Source organism: Rosa rugosa, chromosome 1 (assembly GCF_958449725.1).
Source record: "Rosa rugosa chromosome 1, drRosRugo1.1, whole genome shotgun sequence".
Taxonomy (NCBI): domain Eukaryota; kingdom Viridiplantae; phylum Streptophyta; class Magnoliopsida; order Rosales; family Rosaceae; genus Rosa; species Rosa rugosa.
Window position 1 is genome coordinate 7,859,418 of NC_084820.1, and position 19,357 is coordinate 7,878,774.

Below are 19,357 nucleotides of genomic sequence, written 5' to 3' on the forward strand. Positions count from 1 at the left end.
AATCTACCGATACATCAAGTCAACTACTTCGATACATAGGTAGACTAATTTGACACAAAAGTAGACTAATTTGAGATTGCTCTACTTATGCATGAAAATATCAAATAAAGTTTACTTGATGTGTTAGTACATTAGTGTATCATAAAAAGAATTTCGTAACTTTATTCATTCAATGAATTAAAGTTCAGACAAAATGTTTTCTTGATTTTTTTTTTTTCTGGTACATTGGGAGCCAGAGGCCCAGAAAGAAAAGCAAAAAAGAGCCTAGCTCAGACCGCTAGAAATCATTCTAGGGTGAGCTACTGCAACAATGTCATCAAGTAAAGTATTGGTAACCATAGGTCCATAGCAGGAGGTCTTCAGATAAAACATATTCCAAAAGAATCGGAGACACTGGCGTTGGCGAGAATATCAGCCGCCATATTTCTTTCGCTATGAACATGTTGGACTTGAGAGTAATTGAAATATTGCAGAGGCTGTTTTCAATTAATAAAAATGGTTCCCAAAAGGGTGAAAATCAATGTCATCTTGCTTTAGAAGATTCACCAAAACAACATAATTAGACTTAATCCAATGTCATCTTAGTTTCTCGGTTTTGGAGTCTAGATTCAGACGCCGGAAAGAATTATTTTTAAGTTTGAATTGTTTTATTTTCTATTGTTAGATTTAGGCCACGTTTGGTTCGCGGAAATGAAACATCATTGTTCCTTTCCTGCGTTTGGGATGCAAAAAAAAAGGAAATCGTTTCCTGAAGGAAGGGAAAATAGGAGGGAAAGTGGCTCCTTCCAAATTTCAAATGAATCACTTTCCCTTCTTTTTCCTTGCATTTATTACTCACAACATATTATTTTATTACATTATTTACAAACTTTTTAACAACTTTCCTGATAACTTTCCTTACGTTACCAAACATCGGAATGGAAAGTTATTGGGAAATTTCATTTCCCAAATTTCCCTTCCCATGGGAAAGACAAAGGAATTACTTTCCTTTCCATGAACCAAATGAGGCCTAGATCCAATGATAATTGAGCATGATTTCTTTGCTCAATTACTGAATAGGTGAACATTACTATGAAAATAGAATTAATTAGATGAAATTAGCAAAGAATTAAAGAAACTACATTGTTTATGCTTCATTATGCTTCATTTAAGTAGAACCCCTAGACCCGATGCAAAAGTGTCTATCCCTTTGATCGTTTGATTATTGATTTATTGGAGCTATAAGAATAGCCATTTCTGTGAACTTGAACCCAAATAAACTTATTATTTGCCCAGGTTCAGGGTACATAGATCTAGCTCAGCTACACATTAAACCATACTCGATGACATCATAATAAAAACCTGAGAAAGAAATAACACTAATCACACTCATGGACAGACCTAAGCAAACCATCACTTTGCCGCCATTTTCTTGCCTCGTTATTATATCCACCAGTAAGATTGAAAAGTTGGCTTCACTCGGGAGAGAGACTGATGATCCTCACAATTATTTGACAAAGAGCACATACATCTCTTTTCATCCATATTTAGCTACGCAGCAATAACTAGCTGCCCTAACTAGCTATGTACTCAATCATATCAGGCCTTTTGAACAAAATCCTTTATGTCAAAAGCATCTGTTCCCTTTTTCGTGATGACACCCTGCTTGGAAGAACAAGAGGTCGGATCAGATATTTGAATCACAAAACATGATGCGATTGATCTACACAGATGTAAATGCATGTCATCCTACCTTTTCTGTTATGATGCCAGATATTAAGCTAGCAGGAGTGACATCAAAGGCTGGGTTCCAGACAGAGATTCCAGATGCAGCAACTTGTTCCCCGAGTCCTCCATGCGTGTTCAACAATTCCTTTGGGGATCTTTCCTCTATTACTATCGCTTCTCCAGAAGAAAGAGATAAGTCAACGGAAGTCAGCGGTGCAGCCACAAAGAATGGTATGTTGTGGTACTTTGCACTGACGGCAAGACTGTAGGTACCTATCTTGTTAGCGGTGTCACCTGAATCAGGATGAAAAGAAATCAGATATACAAACACTGTAAAATTAGAATGGTAAAGAAGTTGAGGAGTTGATTTCATTTCAATTACCATTCGCAGCCACACGGTCTGCTCCAACAACAACGGCATTCACCTTTCCATCCTTCATTAATGCTGCTGCAGCTGAATCTGCTATAAGAGTGGCAGGTATGTTATCATGCACTAACTCAAATGCTGTGAGTCTTGATCCCTGCAATTTGTTTAAAACTATATATCAATAACATTGAAAAAGTGCCTTTAATTGACTTTCATACCACATAATAAAAGAAGAATTAACATCCTATCATGTTCAGAATTCAGATGCATGGAAACTCTTAAGCATACTTTCTTCGATGAACAAGATGCAACTCCTCTTAACTAATATTTATCACTTCATATATGTGAACACCATGGAAATTTCTATAGAGGATGCTACACAAGAAAACTAAGAACTATAGAGTGCACACTCACTTGGTTGAATGGGCGTGTCTCTGTGCAATAGGCCCTTTCTAAAACTCCTTCCGTATGAAGTGAACGTATTACACCAAGAGCAGTACCATAACCAGCCGTTGCAAGGCTGGAATTAAAAAAAAAAAAAAAAAAACACATAAAGGTCAAAAAAGAGCTATAACTTCAATAAGAGTTCAGTCTACATATTTTGATCTTCCACAGTGCATTTTATCTGTGGGGTTTCATAACTCTACTCATTCATTTATCGGTGGAGACACATGTGCAACATGTACAAATCCATACCCGGAACCACATACGTCAGTAAACAAATCAGCTGGGAGGATATGCTCTTGGGAAATACCTGCCAGTGTTGCAGTGGGTCAACATAGAAATCCTCGTAGAATTTTCATGGTGGTGCTGGATAAAAGCCGCTCCATGAGACCCAATAGCTTTGTTTGAATCAACATCATCCTTGAGCATGCTTTCAGAAGCTTCAATATATGCCTAAAAGATGACCAAACAAAAGAAAGTGGATGTAAAGACTACGATTTAGCAACAAATGTGCGACTCTTGGGCCACATTCGAATTCATTAACAAAGCACAGTAATGCCTCAGAGGGTGAACCGCACCTCAAACACACTCTTGGAATCTGAACAAGTCGCGGCAACCTTGGCTGCAATGTGTTTCAATTTAGTTGCAGCATCCGAAAGGTTAACAGCGGTCGGCCGGCTGAAAAGAAAAAACCATTGAACAAACATCAGATAAACCAGAGTCACATGCCAACACTAGAGCTCCAAGATCATTATCCTACTATGACACGATTAAACATTACCTGGATACTAAATACTCAAGTTTCATTATAAGGAAAGAACAAGCTTCGTCCGGAGTTCCATTAAAATCCTCCAAATTAAACACTTCCACAGCCAAAGACAGCGCCGCGGCTATGGCAATGGCCGGTGCTCCCCTCACCACCATGTCTTTGATTGCATGCCTGAAATTTCAAAAGTCCCAAATTACAGATCAACAACATTACTAGTATTAAATAAATAATAATGATCGAGAGAGAGCGCAAGCAAGCAAAGTAGTATAGCTTTCGTTACCATCCATCTGTGGAGTCCCGGATATTCAAGTATGTACTTTGCAGAGGGAGTTTTGTCTGTTCAAAAAAAAAAAAAAAACCAGACCTAATGATTTAGCTACTCACAGAGACGACTAATAGAGCTGAATCGCCTCCCCCAAATTAAGAGAAGAATCAGACCTGATCGAGTAATTGAAGCGAGCCACGCTTGTAGCAGATAGCCTGGAGAGAGTTGCCGGATTCAATTCCGTCGGAGAAGTTGGATTCCGGCGCCATGTTAACAGCTCGACCTAGTACGACGACGTTTTGGACGGTGCTTGAGCTTTAGGGATTCTAAAATAAGTGAAGAAGAAGGAGGTGAAGGTTAAAGGTTTCCTGGAGGTGATGTAAACTTAGGGGGGTGTATTCAATTAAGAGTCTACAAGATTTTTTTGTATTTTAAAAGTCTGTGGGTATTCAACTGAGATTTTAAACAGTCCTTTAAAATATTGATGTATTCAATTAAGATTTAAAATTATCCATTCAAATCTGCTGATATTCAAAAGTATACGGATTTTTAAGGATTTCATTAAATGCTAGATTTTGGAGGATTTTATAGTGCTTTTTATACATATCAAAACTCAAAAACAATCCAACCACTTCCCAAAAGATTTTGATGGATTCTTTCTCACTCAAAAAATGAAGAACCTCTTCACCCAAAAAATAAATAAATAAAAAGCAGGTCTCAATAGGTGACAATCATCCATTTTGTCTTAGACCTATTTTCCCACTATCTTCCTCTGCCTCTGCTCTCATCTAATAATTTTTTATTTTATTTTTATCACTACTATAGCTCTAGAAGCCTTAATCCTTTTAGCTAATGGAGCTCACTTTCAATGGTATTATTAAGATGATACATACACACATGATTCTTTTGTAAATTAGATATGAAATAAATTATGTCATTAGTTTACTACTTTATTTTTTGTGTAACATTTTGGCTGGTTAGTTTTCTCTTATTGTTCATATATCATTATACACAACATAAAGAATGGTAGATTGCCATACTGTCTTCTCATTGATATAGCATTATAGTTGGATCCATACATCCATTGCTTAATTAAAGAAGAAGAAGAAAAAAAAAATTAACCTACCAAAAACATCATAAGGATTTGTAAAATCTAAACAAATACTAGTAAATCAATCCATTAGAATCAATCAGAGTCCATATAGAATTTAAACAATCCGTGGATTAAGTAAATCCATGGATTATAAAAACTCAAACAAAGTCTTTTAAAATCTAAATTGAATACACCCTCCTTACTCTGAGGTCCTTCCTTTTTCTGAAAGACGAGACTGGAGGATGACGTAAGAAAGGTGTGATGGGATGGGCCATGTCGTAAACGGATGCAGACGTGGAAGGAGAGGCCCAGACTGGAAAGCCCAATTTGGTGATGTTTTTGGAAAGTCGGCATGTCCTAAACCATTTTTTGGAATTTGGACCTTTTCTCCTTCCTTTTTTTCCTTTTGTGCTATGTGTTCTATTTTTTCTTCCAAGTTAATGGAATATAGGCTCTCTTTTTTCTTTAAACTGTCATTCCCCTTTGTTCCACTTTTGACAATGTCGTTTATGGAATATTGGCTCTGTGCTATGGTTATGGAAATTGTTTTCGTGCTAGTGGGTAAGATGTACGTTAGTTAGTCGTGTTAAATTACTCGTTGCACAAAATGACACCTCAACTTCTTTAACAATGACATTTGTGGTCTGTAATAGACATGTTGAATTTAACTCTCACCATGTTTATCAAGAGGCTAGTTAGTATCCGTTAAAGAAAAATTATTTCCGTTCTAGTTAGTAATATGTTTATCAATTGTGACAAATGTTATTAACAAATGTCATTCTATAAATCGATATCTCAACCCAACAATACCACTTAAGTAATAAGAGTCATTGCACCAACAATACCTCAAACCAACATCTCTTCAAAATACTGTTTAGTCATTGAGCTTTTGACCATAAAACACTTCAGTCCCTGACCTTCTAATTTCACACGTTTAGTCCCTGTACTTCAAAATTTCAGACCAATAGGTCATTGCCGTCTAAAAGTCGCGGCGAAATGTCTATTATGCCCTCAATTCTTTTTTTTTTAATAAATTTATTCTTTTCTCTTTTTTTATTTATTCTTTGTTCTTTATTTTATTTATATATTCTTTTTTTTTTTCAAACAGAAAGAAAGAAAGCAAAAAAAAAAACAGAAAAAAAACAGAAAAAAAGAAAGGGAAAAAAATTCCTTTTAGAAAAAAATAAAATAATTAATTAATTAAAAAAAAAACTGAGGGCATAATAGACATTTTGCAATGACTTTTAGACAGCAAGGACCTATTGGTCTGAAATTTTGAAGTACAGGGACTAAACGTGTGAAATTAGAAGGTCGGGGACTGAAGTGTTTTATGGTTAAAAGCTCAAGGACTAAACAGTGTTTAGTCCTTTAATAATTATACCATCTATAGTGTGGTAAATTCTACTTACCATTTCATTCTTTAGCTCGTGAGAGTTTTCATGGCCTATGAGACTCATCTTGATGTACCTCAACTTTTTTTTAGAAATTTAGAAAAATTAAGACATGAAATTGATTTTTAACCTTATTTTATAAATACTAGGGAATGAGAAGTTATTTACAGGAGTGAGTAGTTTTTCATGGAATGATAGAAGTGGGTGGTTTAATTATTTGTTTCTCATTTTCACATTTTTTTTATATTTTCTGTTTATTTTGTAATTTGACTATATCACCCCTATCTATTTTATGAGTTGTATAGTTTTTTAATATTTCAGGGTTATATTTTTTCTGTTTTGGCTAACAAACTCTCTTCTCTTAATAATAGTATAGATGTTGAAATATAACCCAAATGAATGTCAGAAGTACTTAAACGTCCCTGTTGACTTGAGTTATTTACTTTATTATACAAACCCAATTAAGATTTATCAATTATCCTTTCAAAAAAAAAAAAAAAGATTTATCAATTATCATGATCAGTGGACTGTTTTCTCCTTTTCTCTCTCACGTCTTAATCACCACCGCAATCACCAGCAAACTTACCTACCTCCCACCATGGTGATCAACACTAAACCCAAGCCCGAATGCTTCCTAGAGTTTCTTAGATCTCAGTCAATCGTCGCTCTTATTATACTCATCTATGAGATATCTGCAATAAACAAAAAATGAAATTCTGGCTAAGAAATTTGATTATCTATTCATGATTTCTTTATTTTGGAATTACTAAAAAAAACCTAACAGTTCAGAAATTCAATTGGGACTCTTTTAAAGTGCCTCAATTGTTCCTACATAAAATTGCATCATCTGGTGCTATCTAATTGTCTCTAGTTTATGGACCTATCATGCCATGATGGGATTGGTCTTTACACTTGCAATGGTATCAAGATAAGGGGATTCATATGACACCATGATCCCGTTACATTTGCTTTTGAAAGCTTCTGACTTATCGTGCAAGAAAGATACCCACGAGAAATCATCTACCAAGGCCAGCCCTCCTTTGCCCTAGTGAGCGAAATAAGAACTCAGAGATAGAGTCATTAGGGGAGAAAAAAAAGAATCTAGTTAGTGCACTAACTCAAACCTAATTCTTGCACGACCGCTCTGTCGATCGATAGTAGTATAAAAGATCTGTAACTCCCCGAAATTTATTAAAACATGGTATGTTGTAGCAAAAATGGGTTTTTGTAGCCTAGATTGATAATTATTATTGAAAACTTTGTCATGCTACTAGATGTCTGAAGTTCTACTCGAATTGTTTTCCGTTGTTTGCTCAAAGGGTTATCAAGTACTAATCCAATTAGATCACTATTTAGAAACACTACTAGAAATTTCCCCAATAGGGACTAACTAGTAGCCACCATAATCGATCAGTGCCATTTTGAAACAGTTTCACACCGTTATAAAACCTCAGTGGCTTGTTTTGCTCCTGCTACTGTTATCAGTGGGAATGAGAAAAGAAATTAAGAAATGGAAATTTGGTGGAGCGATGTGAGCCATGGATCCACTCACCGCTTGATCTGGGCCGTCCATTGTTAAATGGGGCCGTCCATTGTTAAATGGACCAATTTGAATATAGTTGTTGATCGGATCAAAGAGAGAGGGAGAGAGAGTAAGCTCGAGAGAGAGAGAGAGCCCGAGAGCTCGGTGCTCTCAGACCCGAAGCACGACCCGACCGGCACCACTCCTTCCGGCCACGGCACAGCGGCGGACCACCAGCATCGTCTTCGTATCGCTGTCGCCACAAACCTCCTATGCTTGGATCGTACATGCACTGAACGGAGAAGGAGACTCGACGACTGAAAGCTCCGAGACTTCTCCGAAGAGCTCTGCAATTTCCGGCCACCGTTTGGGCCACCTGAGGTATGAAACCTCACCTCCTCGTCATGCTTTACACCCCAGTACGATTAGTTTTCCAATTAGATCGAGTTTTGACATTTTGGTTTTTTGAATTGTTTCTGCCTACGTCGCTGTTCCTCGCTGCCGGCGACTTCTCCGGCCTTCTGGGCTTGGTTTCTTGTTCGATTGCAGATTTGCAGGTCTAGGCGAGGTATTAACTTTGAGTTGTTTGATTTTGTTTTGACATCTGAATACTTGGGGTAAAGTAATTGCAGAGATACTTACTTTCCCATTTTTGATTTATAGGTTTTGGTTGTTTGACGTCGTTTCACTACTACAAAAATCTTGATTCGGGACACCCGCTTCATTTTTACAATGACACATAATTGAACAAATGTCTTTATATGTCTATTACGACATGATAGACTGTTTGGCCTTTAATTAAAACAAAGGCCCTCACTCCTTGAACCAAAGGCAACGTCCTTATATATGTAGAAGGACAAAGTAATGATTGAGTCTTAAAACATTTAAAATGAGCAAAACACGCTGATATCTCACTAGGCTTGAGGTCTAGAGTTCGATTCCCCTACATTTCTAAAAGTTTTGAAGACTTTTTACTTCTATCCCCGAATCACACACCGATTGAAGAAACAAAAACCTCTCAGCGCCAAAGCGCCAAATCTTTCCTGTTCATCTTAAGTTTCCCTCTACAATTTTTGAGTATCCCCAAATCTTCTCTCTGCAACACTTGAGATTTGTACCCAAATGGCAATATACCAAATTCACTTTCCCCCTAATCCTATTCACTTCATCAAACCTAACATTCATATTTGTGAGCAGAAAAGAAAAAAACTTACCTTCCTCTCTGATCATACGAACACCGATTATCCAAGCCTCCGGGTTACCTCCGCTTTGAGTACGCAAAGTTCTCGTAAGGTACCGAGTTCCCAATTTTCTATTGTTTAAGTAATTGCTTTGAATCTGTTTCTGGGTTGTTTATTTCTTGGATTTATTCATGATTTGGATTGGGTATTTTGAGTTCGTTTTTACTTTTCTGCATGCATCTTCGTTTTAGGTTTTGTTATATTTCATTACTGTTTTGTTTGTTTGGGAATTGATATTGACTCTGCAATTAATATCTACAGATGACTTGATTGTTGAGAACTGGTGAACACGCTTAGAAAGATGAAGTAGTTTGTGAGATCAATTTTGAAATTGCATCTTGGTAAGTGTCTTCTCTTCTCATGGAAATATGGCAGCTAAAGGCATGTTCTTTTCTTCTTCTATTTTGAGATGATCCATTTAGAAAATGTACAGTCATCGTGTTAAATTTCACTACTTCTAGGACAACATTTCAGTTTCAATATCAATTATAAGATAGCAATCTTATGGAATAGAGTTTAGGAATTTGTTATTTTGTGCAGTTCTAATGGGGTTCCTTGATTTAAAGTAGACATATTCAGCATGGAGTTTTGTGTAAGGTTTGAATTTTGTTATTTTGTTACATAGGTTCCTTTCTTGAATTTGATTGAGGTGTAAATTCTGACTGGGGATACATACTCAAGAAAAACTTTCATTTTATGTACTGTGCATCTCCTGCGAGACGGCCCAAATAGTATGTTGAAAGAGATAGGAGTGTTTCTTCATGCTTTTCTTTTTATTGTTGTAAGCCTGGTTAAGCTACTGGCTCTTATATTTCTTATGGAGTTTGAGATTTGTTTTTTTTTTTTTTCTCTATGAATGGCCCAACTAGTTCGTTGTCTATGACTAAAGAAGTAAGGTTCATGAAAATATGGGAAATAAGAATGCATTCTTAGGTCTTGTTGTGTTTTTAAGTCAAAATGTCATGCTTCACATTTCGATACTGAAAATTTGAGCTAGCTTTTGGCTAAAAATAAACAAGTACAGAGGAAGCAAGTCTTTTGTAGTGACAGCATGGGGTTTCCTTACTAACGTGAGTATTGATTGGTGCATGCAGCTGCCTCATCTTAGATACCTTGCCTCATCGAAGAGATTTCTCCTTACTTAAATCAAGCTCTAGGAGATTTCTCCTCACTAGGATCTATATCGAGGAAATTCCTCCTCATTTGAATCAACCTCAAGAAGATTTCCCCTTCACTCGGATCTGTTTCGAGGAGATTTCTCCTTCAACCTGGAGAAGATTTCCCCTCACTCGGATCTCTCTCAAGAAGATTTCTCCTTAAAGAGTTTCTTTTGAATCCAATAGAACATGATAAGGTCTGAAGAGATTTTTCTCTTCTACTAGGATCAGCCTAGAAGGGATTGCACCTCATCTAGATTTTTCTCGAGGAGGTTTCATCTCACTCGTATCTTTCTCAAAGAGCTTTCTCCTTACTTACATCAAGCTCGAGGAGATTTCTACTTACTCAAATCTTCATCGAGGAGATTCCTCCTCATTTGAATCAACCTCGAGAAGATTTCCTAACTACCCTTGAATCATCAAGTTTTCAGAACACATGTTATTATAGAGAAGGTTTTGAGTTGCTTTTGCCCAAAAAAGGAAGTACCTCCATACATGTAAATTTTACTATTATTTTTGTGAATAGATAAGTTCTGCACACTTGTTTATGGCCTTATTGTTCTTGAATGTAATAGAGTAAGATTATGATTAGTCTTGTTGCTTATGATAACAGGTTGGTGGCATTGAGAGGAATTTAGATTACGAGAATCTTTCCATAAAATTTTCTGGAGCAAACTTTGATTGGATTGGAAAGGTATGCTAATTCTAATTCAATATACTATATATATATACAATTTACCTAATTGACTTATATAAACAATAATATTAGAGGAATTCAATATATATATATATATTGTACATAGTTGATATTGCATCCCTTATTTTTGCCTTACTTGAATGTACTTTCTGCTATTTCATATATGTTGTTTTCTGATATATATATGTAATAGATTATAATCATTCAAAATTTGGTCAAATGAAAAAGTAAAATAGTCATAACTCTGCAGCCCCCTTACTACTAAGAGTTAGAGTTGGTCTTGTTATTACTAATAATTAGTTTGTTATTACTTGTCTTAGAATGGATAGAGCTTGGATCAAAATGGATAGGAGATCACCTGAGTATGAGGTCGGGGTTGATATGTTCTTAGATTTTGTTAGTCGTCATGCGAGTGATCCTAACCAGATTCGTTGTCCGTGCTTGGATTGTGGGAATGTTAAACCTGGTACAATTAGGACGATAAAAGATCATCTGTTTTGCATTGGTATCATTAATACCTATGATGTCTGGTATTATCATGGAGAAGATGTTCCAAGTTCAAGTAGTACAAATGCAAAGAGGGAGAATTATAAGGAAGACCATTTTAGAGACAATACTGTAGAGATGGTTCAAGCTGCACATGAGGATTTTGTTAGTAATCCAGAAAAATTTGAGCAGTTACTTGTTGATGCTGAGAAACCAATCTACCCTGGTTGTGTAAAGTTTTCAAAGTTATCAACTCTTGTGAGATTGTACAACATGAAAGCAAAGGGTGGGTGGCCTGATGTTAGTTTCTCAGAACTATTAACTTTCTTGGAGGAGTTACTTCCAGCCAACAATGAAATGCCATTGAACCTTTATGAAGCGAAGAAAACATTATGTGCATTAGGCTTAGAATATGAGAAGATACATGCATGTCCAAATGATTGCATTCTATACCGAAAGGAATATAAGGATGCAATTGCATGTCCCACTTGTGGTCTATCTAGATGGAAGGTTAAGAAGACTTCAGATGAGACTTTAAGTGAGAAGAAGAAGAAAGCCCAGATTCCTGCAAAGGTTCTTTGGTATTTTCCCCCTATTCCAAGATTTAGAAGAATGTTTCGTACTAAGAAGACAGCAGAGAACTTGATTTGGCACGCTCAAGATAGGGAAGATGATGGTAAATTACGTCATCCAGCAGATTCTCCCCAATGGAAGCTTGTGGACTACATGTGGCCGGAGTTTGGGAGTGAGCCAAGGAACCTTCGACTTGCCATTTCAGCTGATGGGATAAATCCTCATAGTTCTCTTAGCAGTCGTTATAGTTGCTGGCCAGTTATAATGGTGAATTACAACCTTCCACCGTGGTTGTGTATGAAAAGAAAGTTTATGATGTTAACAATGTTGATTTCTGGTCCTAAGCAGCCGGGCAATGATATTGACATTTATTTGGCACCCCTAATTGATGATTTGAAAACTCTTTGGGAGGTTGGTGTAGAAGCTTATGATGCATATGCTCAAGAGAGGTTTGTATTAAAAGCTGTTCTTTTGTGGACCATCAATGACTTTCCGGCATATGGGAATTTGTGTGGATGTAGTGTAAAGGGGTACTATGCGTGCCCAATATGCAGTGAAAAAACACATTCCAAATGGCTAAATTCTGGTAAGAAAGTGTCATATACTGGTCATAGAAGATTTCTTCCCCGCAATCATAGGTTTCGAGCAGAAAGCAATACTTTTTATGGTGAGCAAGAGTTTGGATCAGCACCTGAGCCATTAACAGGAGAGGAAATCTTACAAAAAGTTGAGGGGATCAAATATGAATGGGGTAAGAAGACCGTAAAACTACATCAGGAAAAAAAAGCAGCCAAGGAAACAGTGAAGCTAGGAAAAAGGAAAATTAGAGATGGAAAGAAATTGGCAGGAACTAAGAATAAGGTGAAAAAAAAAGAAAGATGATCTTAAATCTGCTTGGAAGAAAAAATCAATTTTCTTTGATTTACCATATTGGAAAGAGTTGTATGTTCGTCATTGTTTGGATGTTATGCATATAGAAAAAAATGTATGTGAGAGTATTATTGGCACATTGCTCAATATCCCTGGAAAAACAAAGGATGGTGTGGCAGCTCGTGAAGATCTCATTTCTTGTGGTGTACGGGCTGGGTTGGCACCTAAACCGGGGAAAAGAAAGGCTTATCTTCCACCTGCTCCTTATACATTATCTAAGGACGAGAAATTATCAGTTTGTGATTGCTTGGCTGAAGCTAGGTTTGCAAAAGGATGCTGCTCCAATTTCAAAAACCTTGTGTCAATGCAAGATTTGAAACTCTTAGGCCTTAAATCTCACGACTGTCATATGCTGATGCAACAACTTTTTCCTGTTGCAATTCGTGCTGTTCTGCCTAATCATGTTAGATATGCCATTACAAGGTTTTGCCTCTTCTTCAATGCCTTGTGCAGCAAAACAATGGATATCATCAAATTGGATGCAATGCAAGATGAAATTGTGGTGACTTTGTGTTTGCTTGAAAAATTTTTTCCACCTTCTTTCTTTGACATAATGGTCCATGTTACGGTACATCTTGTTAGGGAAGTACGCTTATGTGGACCTGTTTACCTGCGATGGATGTACCCATTTGAACGGTACATGAAGTTTTTAAAGGATTACGTTAGAAATCGTAATCGTCCGGAAGGATGCATGGCAGAATGTTATATTGCAGAGGAAGCCATTGAGTTTTGCGCAGATTTCTTATCAGATGTTAGTACTGTTGGAATCCCGTTAAAGACCTATACTCTTCAGAAAGGAATTGATACACCACTATCAGTTGGACGTGTTCATAAGCCTGGCAGAAAGCTATTGCGTCAAGCACATCTATGTGTTTTGATTAATACACCTGAAGTTATGCCTTATCTCATGTAAGAGTTCCTGCATATGTGTATTTTTTACTTAACATGTTTGATATTTCTACTCCTTCAATATAGTTATAAGTAAAAAGGAACTAACTGACATGCCTTCATAATTTTTTAGTGAGCATGAGGAGTTGTTGAAGATTCAGCATCCTAAAAAGTCAAAAAGTGAGAAGTGGCTTCGAGATGAACAAAACAGAACTTTTCAAGATTGGTTGAAACAAAGAGTAAGGACTTTCCTTCAAAGCTAAGATGCTCAGATTTTTTTTATTTGTTATTATTATTTTTTATTTAAACATAAAAGATAATCATTCAATTATGTACAGGTTGAGAATGAGCTTGCTGATCCTAATAATGACATATCTAATACTTTGAAGTGGATAGCAGAAGGGCCTCGGGAGACAGTGAAAAAGTATGCTGGATATTCTGTAGATGGCTGCCATTTTCACACAAAATCTCATGATAGTTCTCATGTCCAACAAAACAGTGGAGTGACTTTGGTAGCAAAGACAATGCAAATATCCAGTTCTAAAGATAAGAATCCTAAGGAAGATGATATGACTTTCTATGGAACGATTCATGAGATATGGGAGGTCAATTATAATGATTTCACACACACAATATTTAAGTGTGATTGGGTGAAAAGTACAACAGGTATCAAAACAGATGAGTTTGGGTTTATATTAGTTAACCTTGGTAGCATTGGACATAAGAATGATACCTTTGCAGTAGCTAGTCATGTGAAAAAGGTATTTTACATTAAAGATCCAAAAGATTCAAGGTGGTCAGTAGTACTTGCAGCTCCTCATACGGATTGGCTAAATGAAGATGATTTGGGGGACACAGCAATTGATCATCCATGTTTTACTCAAGCATTGCCACCTTTTGAATCATTTGATGCAATGCCTGAGAATGAGTTAGTTTATGTACGAGATGACTGTGAGGGCACATGGGTCGAACACTATGCTTCGTAATCTGACTTATTTACTACTTGAATGGACTTTTGTCTATAATGGTGGTATATGTAAAAGTTTTTCATATTATTATCTGCATATTAATTGTTTTGCATTTGCCCATCTCAGTATTAATGTTTGAGGAGTAAGGCTTAATATGTCCCCTCCTATGTGTAAAATTGATGTTTTATTAAATGGAAATGTTATAAAGTTGTTGAATTTATTTTATGTGCTCATGTAGCAGTGAGTTATTTATTTATTTATGAATTATATGTTTGTACATTGTCTTTAATGTGTTATTGTTTGTAGAATCTTGCAGTTCTAGCCAAGATGAAACACTTCGAAGACAATCCTTTAGAAGATGATGATGAATATACAGATGAGGATGCAGATGACCAGGCCACAAACAAGAGGAAAGGGAGAGGTCCAACTTTGATGTCAGACTTGGTCCATCGTAGGGGCCATAAGGGTCGTATAGAAGTTGGATATAACACAAAGGGACAGCCAGAAGGCAAGCATGGATCAAATTTAGCTAGTTTCATTGGAGTAATGGCGCGAAGCACTGTTCCAATTATATATGAAGATTGGAAAGTGGTACCAGCTTCTTTAAAGGATAAGATATGGGACATGGTTCTGGTCAGTATCTTTACCATCTTTTTTTTATGCTTGTATTTCATTATTTGATAAAAAAATGTGAACTTTTTTATCTGCCAATTACCAGAAAGCATTCATCGTGGATATGAATAGTAGGAAGCATGTCATAAGCAGTGCTGGAAAGGCATGGAAATCATTCAAGAGCACTTTAACAACATCATATATACTGAAATTCAAACATCAGCCTCTCAAGCTGAAGACTCCACCGTCTGGCTATGATTTCATCCTTCAAGCACATTGGGATGCCTTTGTGAAGTCTCGATTAACAGAAGAATTTGCGGTATGTATAAATAAATGAATTAGAGTCAAAATGTTTTATTTTATTTATGTTACTTATACAATATGAATGATTCAATTATTGGTGTGGGTGTGACTTTGATAGGAAATTAGAGAAGCTGCATCAAGGAGGCGAGCTCTCCATGTATACAATCATCGAATGTCTAGAAAAGGCTATGCCAATTTGGAAGAAGAACTAGTAAGCTCTGATTTTGTTTGTAGAATTTTGGCATGTAACTTTGTGGCAATACTATAATCTGAGCATTATTTTAATATTGAGCAGAAATTGGCGTTGGGTGACCAAACTGATATTGATCGATCAGTTCTGTGGAAGAAAGCACGTGTTGATAAAAATGGAAACTATTCAAATGAGGCAGTGAAACAACGTGTTGATAAAATTGTAAGTCCTTATTATTTAGATTATTAGTATTCCAATAATCTAATTACAGATGTATACATAACCTCAACAATGAGAACTTTATGCTTACAGGATGAAGTGACTAAACATGTTAAGGATGGTATTATATCAACAGCTGGTAGTAATGACATACTGACAATGGCTTTGGAAAAGCCTGAATATTCCGGTCGTGTAAGAGGTGTTGGAAGCAATGTCACACCTATTTTGTACTTCAATACTCCAAGGTGTCGATCTCAATCCACCCAAAATCAGTTGTTGCAACAAATGGAGCAAATGCAGAACCAGCTTTTAATGTTTACTCAATTGCTACAACCTGATCAATTGTTAATGATGCAACACATGGTCCAAGGTAGCCGTGTGTCTGAGAAATCTAGTTGCTCAGTTCAGAAGGACAAAGTTGAGACATTATCTAAGGAGGAGGAGTCTAGGGTGGAAATGATGAAACGAAAAGAGAAGAAGTCTAAGAAAGCTACATTTAAAGTCAATGTACAAGAGGCTTTGAAGACTAGTACTAAAATTCCAGAAGAAATCGAGCAGGTATGCTACTTTTGTATATTTCATTTATTTGAATAAAATTTCATGATTGATTTAACAAATTCATTAATTTTTTTCCAAGGTAAAGCAACACAATAAAGAAGAATCAGCTTTGAAACCTGGAAAAAACAAACAAGATGGCTATACAGAGGTTCCCAAAGACAAGCCACAAGATATTGAAAAGGTACATATAATCTTTCAGATGCTTAACTACATTTATAATAATTAATAAAAATGATGTAAACACTTTTTCTTGGCCAGTCAAAGAAGTGCAAGTTAGCTGTGGGGAATATCAACAATGTTGTTGCAATGGGAATGGTGATTCCGTTAGATGGACCAATTCATGGAGTGCCATTAGGGGATGGTAACGTACGAGTTTCTGTTGAAGTACCTATTAAGGGTGAGGCTCTTCTGCCAATACCTATTGGCGATGAAATTGTGACTCTTAGACAAGCAATTGGGACTCATGTGGCTTGGCCTCGGAATCTTGTTATAGTGACCAATGAAAAGGTATGACGTACATTATGGGATTTTGTTTTCTATAAATAGTAGCGATTTTCTATGACCATCATATATATTAATCTATTTCTTTGTGTCACTGTTAGCCCAAGCTAAAGACTCCAAATGCATCATTTAAACCCATGTTGCCACAAAACTTGTACAAGATGCCTCTATCTGTACGATTTCTATTGCGATTTGCTAGGACAATGCGAGAAGAAAAACCATTGAAGGTGGCCATTGATTCTGGTGTCTTTGGATATGAACAAGAAACTTACCTTAACAAAGATGACATCATTGAATTTTGTTCGATGGAACCACTGTCTACTGTTTGCATGACAATCTACATGAGGTTAGGCTATAACCATGATTTTTAAGTATCTACTTCATTCAAAATTGTTAGTATTATCTATTAAGATGTTAATTGTTGGCTTTGTTTTGCTTAAGACATCTATGGTCATCATTAAAGAAAGATCATAAGGATAACTTGTATGGATTTGCGGATCCATCTTCCTTCTCTCATGATTCTGGAAAACGAGATGAAAGATCGTTTGCGTTGTCAGTAAGATTAGAGAAAAGCAAGGAACAACAATTGATTTTTGCTCCTTACAATTTTGGGTAAGTTAATCTAAAATTTCCATGTTTAATTTCATTTAGTTTTGTGTGTGACAATAAAGAGCTGTAGAATTCATTTGTTTCATGTAGGTTTCACTGGGTTATGGTTGTAATTAATCCTTATAGTGATATGGTGTATTACTTGGACTCTCTTAATCCTGTTGACATAGATCATGGATTAAAAGGTGTTATAGACGTGTACGTAATTCTCTTACTTTGTTATGTGAGATTTCATTTGGTTTTGACACATTATTCTTAGTGTATAATGTGTTCATATACACGTGTACGTGCAGTGCTCTAAGAATGTTTAATGCCCAAAAAGGAAGGAATCGGAAAAATGCTATTTGGAAAATCATACAGGTTATAATCTGTTCAAATTATGATCTCCATATTGACTGCTGTAGTTTTAGTTCAGTTCAGTTTTAAAGCCGAAGTGCCTTAGACTAATACACCTCTTCGTTTCTCTATCTCTCTTTTTCCAAGTGTTTGTTTCTTTCAGTTTCAGATGTGTTGTTGTAGCACCTGACTGTTGAATCTATTATTGTTATTGTTAACAAATGCAAATGTGAGATGGACAATAAATGCCAAAATATGCATGGACCATATTATATAATTGATCTATATAGCTTGTTGCTTATATGTTGAATGATAAATTGACAGGAGATGTTCTATGAATGATGTTTGGAAAGTGTTTATACAAGTATACACACCTTACAAGAGAATCTTCTTTTTGAATTCATATTTATCTTACTTGTTTGTGATTAGGAGTATGCCTTCTATTATGATGATTTGTCAAATTCAATGACTGATCATCATCTCTAAGCATGTCTATCTTTAACTCATTATTAGGAAAGAGGGAAAAAAAAAAAAAAAGATCTGCCTTCTTATTGGTATTCCATCTTTCTATATATCTATAGTGATATGCTTACCAATTTACTTAACTGAACTTTGTAGTGTCCTACTCAAGCGGGAAAAGTGGAATGTGGATATTACGTAATGAGGTTCATGAAAGCAATCATTGAAGATCCAACCATATTAACAAGAAGCAAGGTTAGCTCTTAAATGATCAGACTAGCTAGCATAATTACTATTGCAATTAAAAATTGTTTCTATGTTGGTTTTGGTAAAAATAACAAGACTATTGTACATGGTTGCTGGTATTACTTGTGGAAACAAAGAATAAAAGGAAATTTATTGCTTTATATTGATTGTTGTTGCAGTTCAACAACCAAAGTTACAATCAAGAAGAGATAGATGATGTTCGAGTAGAGTGGGCTGATCTTGTTGAAACATTACTCCAAGATGATGTAGAATAGTTTGGTTAGTATATTTTGAAATGTATATATTAAGCTGAGTTTTTGTGCATGCCCATGTAAAGTTTAGATCAGCTAGCTTTTTGTAAGCACTAGAAGTACATGTAATGTGATCTCACCGAGACTTGTGGTTGGCATGTGTATTTTGGATGCCACGAGGCTTGGGATAATTTGTACACATTGCTTGGAATCTCCATGACAAAAATAGTGCGTCCTAATAGTTAATAGAGGACATTTATTTGTCCTTTTTTTTTTAAATCATATAATGTCTACAATGACGTTTTTTTTTTAATTTAAGGACACACACTGCGTGTCCTCGTATATAATATATGACAGTTTTTTTTACCTTATAAAGACATCTTTTGCTAGTCCTTCAATATATACAATGACATCTTTTTTGGCTAAGAGGACATTTTGAAAATGTCCTAGTAAATATTTCAGGACATTTTTTTGAAGATTTAAGGACACTTTAAATGTGTCCTAATAAACTTTACATGACGTTTTTTTAAGTTTTAAGGACGCTTTTATCACGTCTTAGTAGACATTAGACGACA

The 19,357-nt window shown here is 35.9% G+C and overlaps 3 protein-coding genes and 1 long non-coding RNA gene across 6 annotated transcripts; 3 read left to right on the top strand and 1 right to left on the bottom strand.

The window, feature by feature from the left end:
- Positions 1 to 1,219: 1,219 nt before the first annotated feature.
- LOC133727129 (methylthioribose-1-phosphate isomerase) lies at positions 1,220 to 3,933 on the bottom strand. Its single transcript, XM_062154756.1, has 9 exons — positions 3,726 to 3,933; positions 3,568 to 3,623; positions 3,300 to 3,458; positions 3,097 to 3,196; positions 2,829 to 2,971; positions 2,489 to 2,594; positions 2,090 to 2,228; positions 1,733 to 2,001; positions 1,220 to 1,641 (listed from the first exon to the last, which is right to left on the bottom strand). Exons 1-9 carry the CDS (start codon positions 3,819 to 3,821, stop codon positions 1,579 to 1,581), a joined length of 1,131 nt encoding a protein of 376 aa, XP_062010740.1. The 5' UTR covers positions 3,822 to 3,933; the 3' UTR covers positions 1,220 to 1,578.
- Positions 3,934 to 7,694: 3,761 nt separating this feature from the next.
- On the top strand, positions 7,695 to 8,246 carry LOC133712386 (uncharacterized). The gene is made up of 3 exons (XR_009847356.1): positions 7,695 to 7,939; positions 8,108 to 8,126; positions 8,222 to 8,246. It is a non-coding gene; the product is annotated as an uncharacterized LOC133712386 (long non-coding RNA).
- A 233-nt stretch (positions 8,247 to 8,479) lies between these two features.
- Positions 8,480 to 19,029, top strand: LOC133714220 (uncharacterized). Of its 3 annotated transcripts, XM_062140307.1 has the most exons (19): positions 8,480 to 8,851; positions 9,061 to 9,140; positions 10,570 to 10,650; positions 10,974 to 13,551; positions 13,664 to 13,769; positions 13,869 to 14,196; positions 14,815 to 15,131; positions 15,217 to 15,429; positions 15,532 to 15,624; positions 15,709 to 15,825; positions 15,916 to 16,380; positions 16,460 to 16,561; positions 16,639 to 16,887; positions 16,983 to 17,227; positions 17,323 to 17,493; positions 17,581 to 17,688; positions 17,784 to 17,850; positions 18,445 to 18,540; positions 18,711 to 19,029. In XM_062140307.1, exons 4-19 carry the CDS (start codon positions 12,680 to 12,682, stop codon positions 18,804 to 18,806), a joined length of 3,645 nt encoding a protein of 1,214 aa, XP_061996291.1. In that variant the 5' UTR covers positions 8,480 to 8,851; positions 9,061 to 9,140; positions 10,570 to 10,650; positions 10,974 to 12,679; the 3' UTR covers positions 18,807 to 19,029. The 3 variants fall into 3 exon arrangements, 2 of the variants coding, with proteins under 2 accessions (XP_061996291.1, XP_061996298.1); XM_062140314.1 differs by lacking the exon at positions 17,581 to 17,688; XR_009848506.1 differs by lacking the exons at positions 17,581 to 17,688; positions 17,784 to 17,850.
- On the top strand, positions 10,975 to 12,594 carry LOC133736585 (uncharacterized). Its single transcript, XM_062164164.1, has one exon. The coding sequence runs from the start codon at positions 10,975 to 10,977 to the stop codon at positions 12,592 to 12,594; it is 1,620 nt and encodes a 539-aa protein (XP_062020148.1).
- Positions 19,030 to 19,357: the final 328 nt, after the last annotated feature.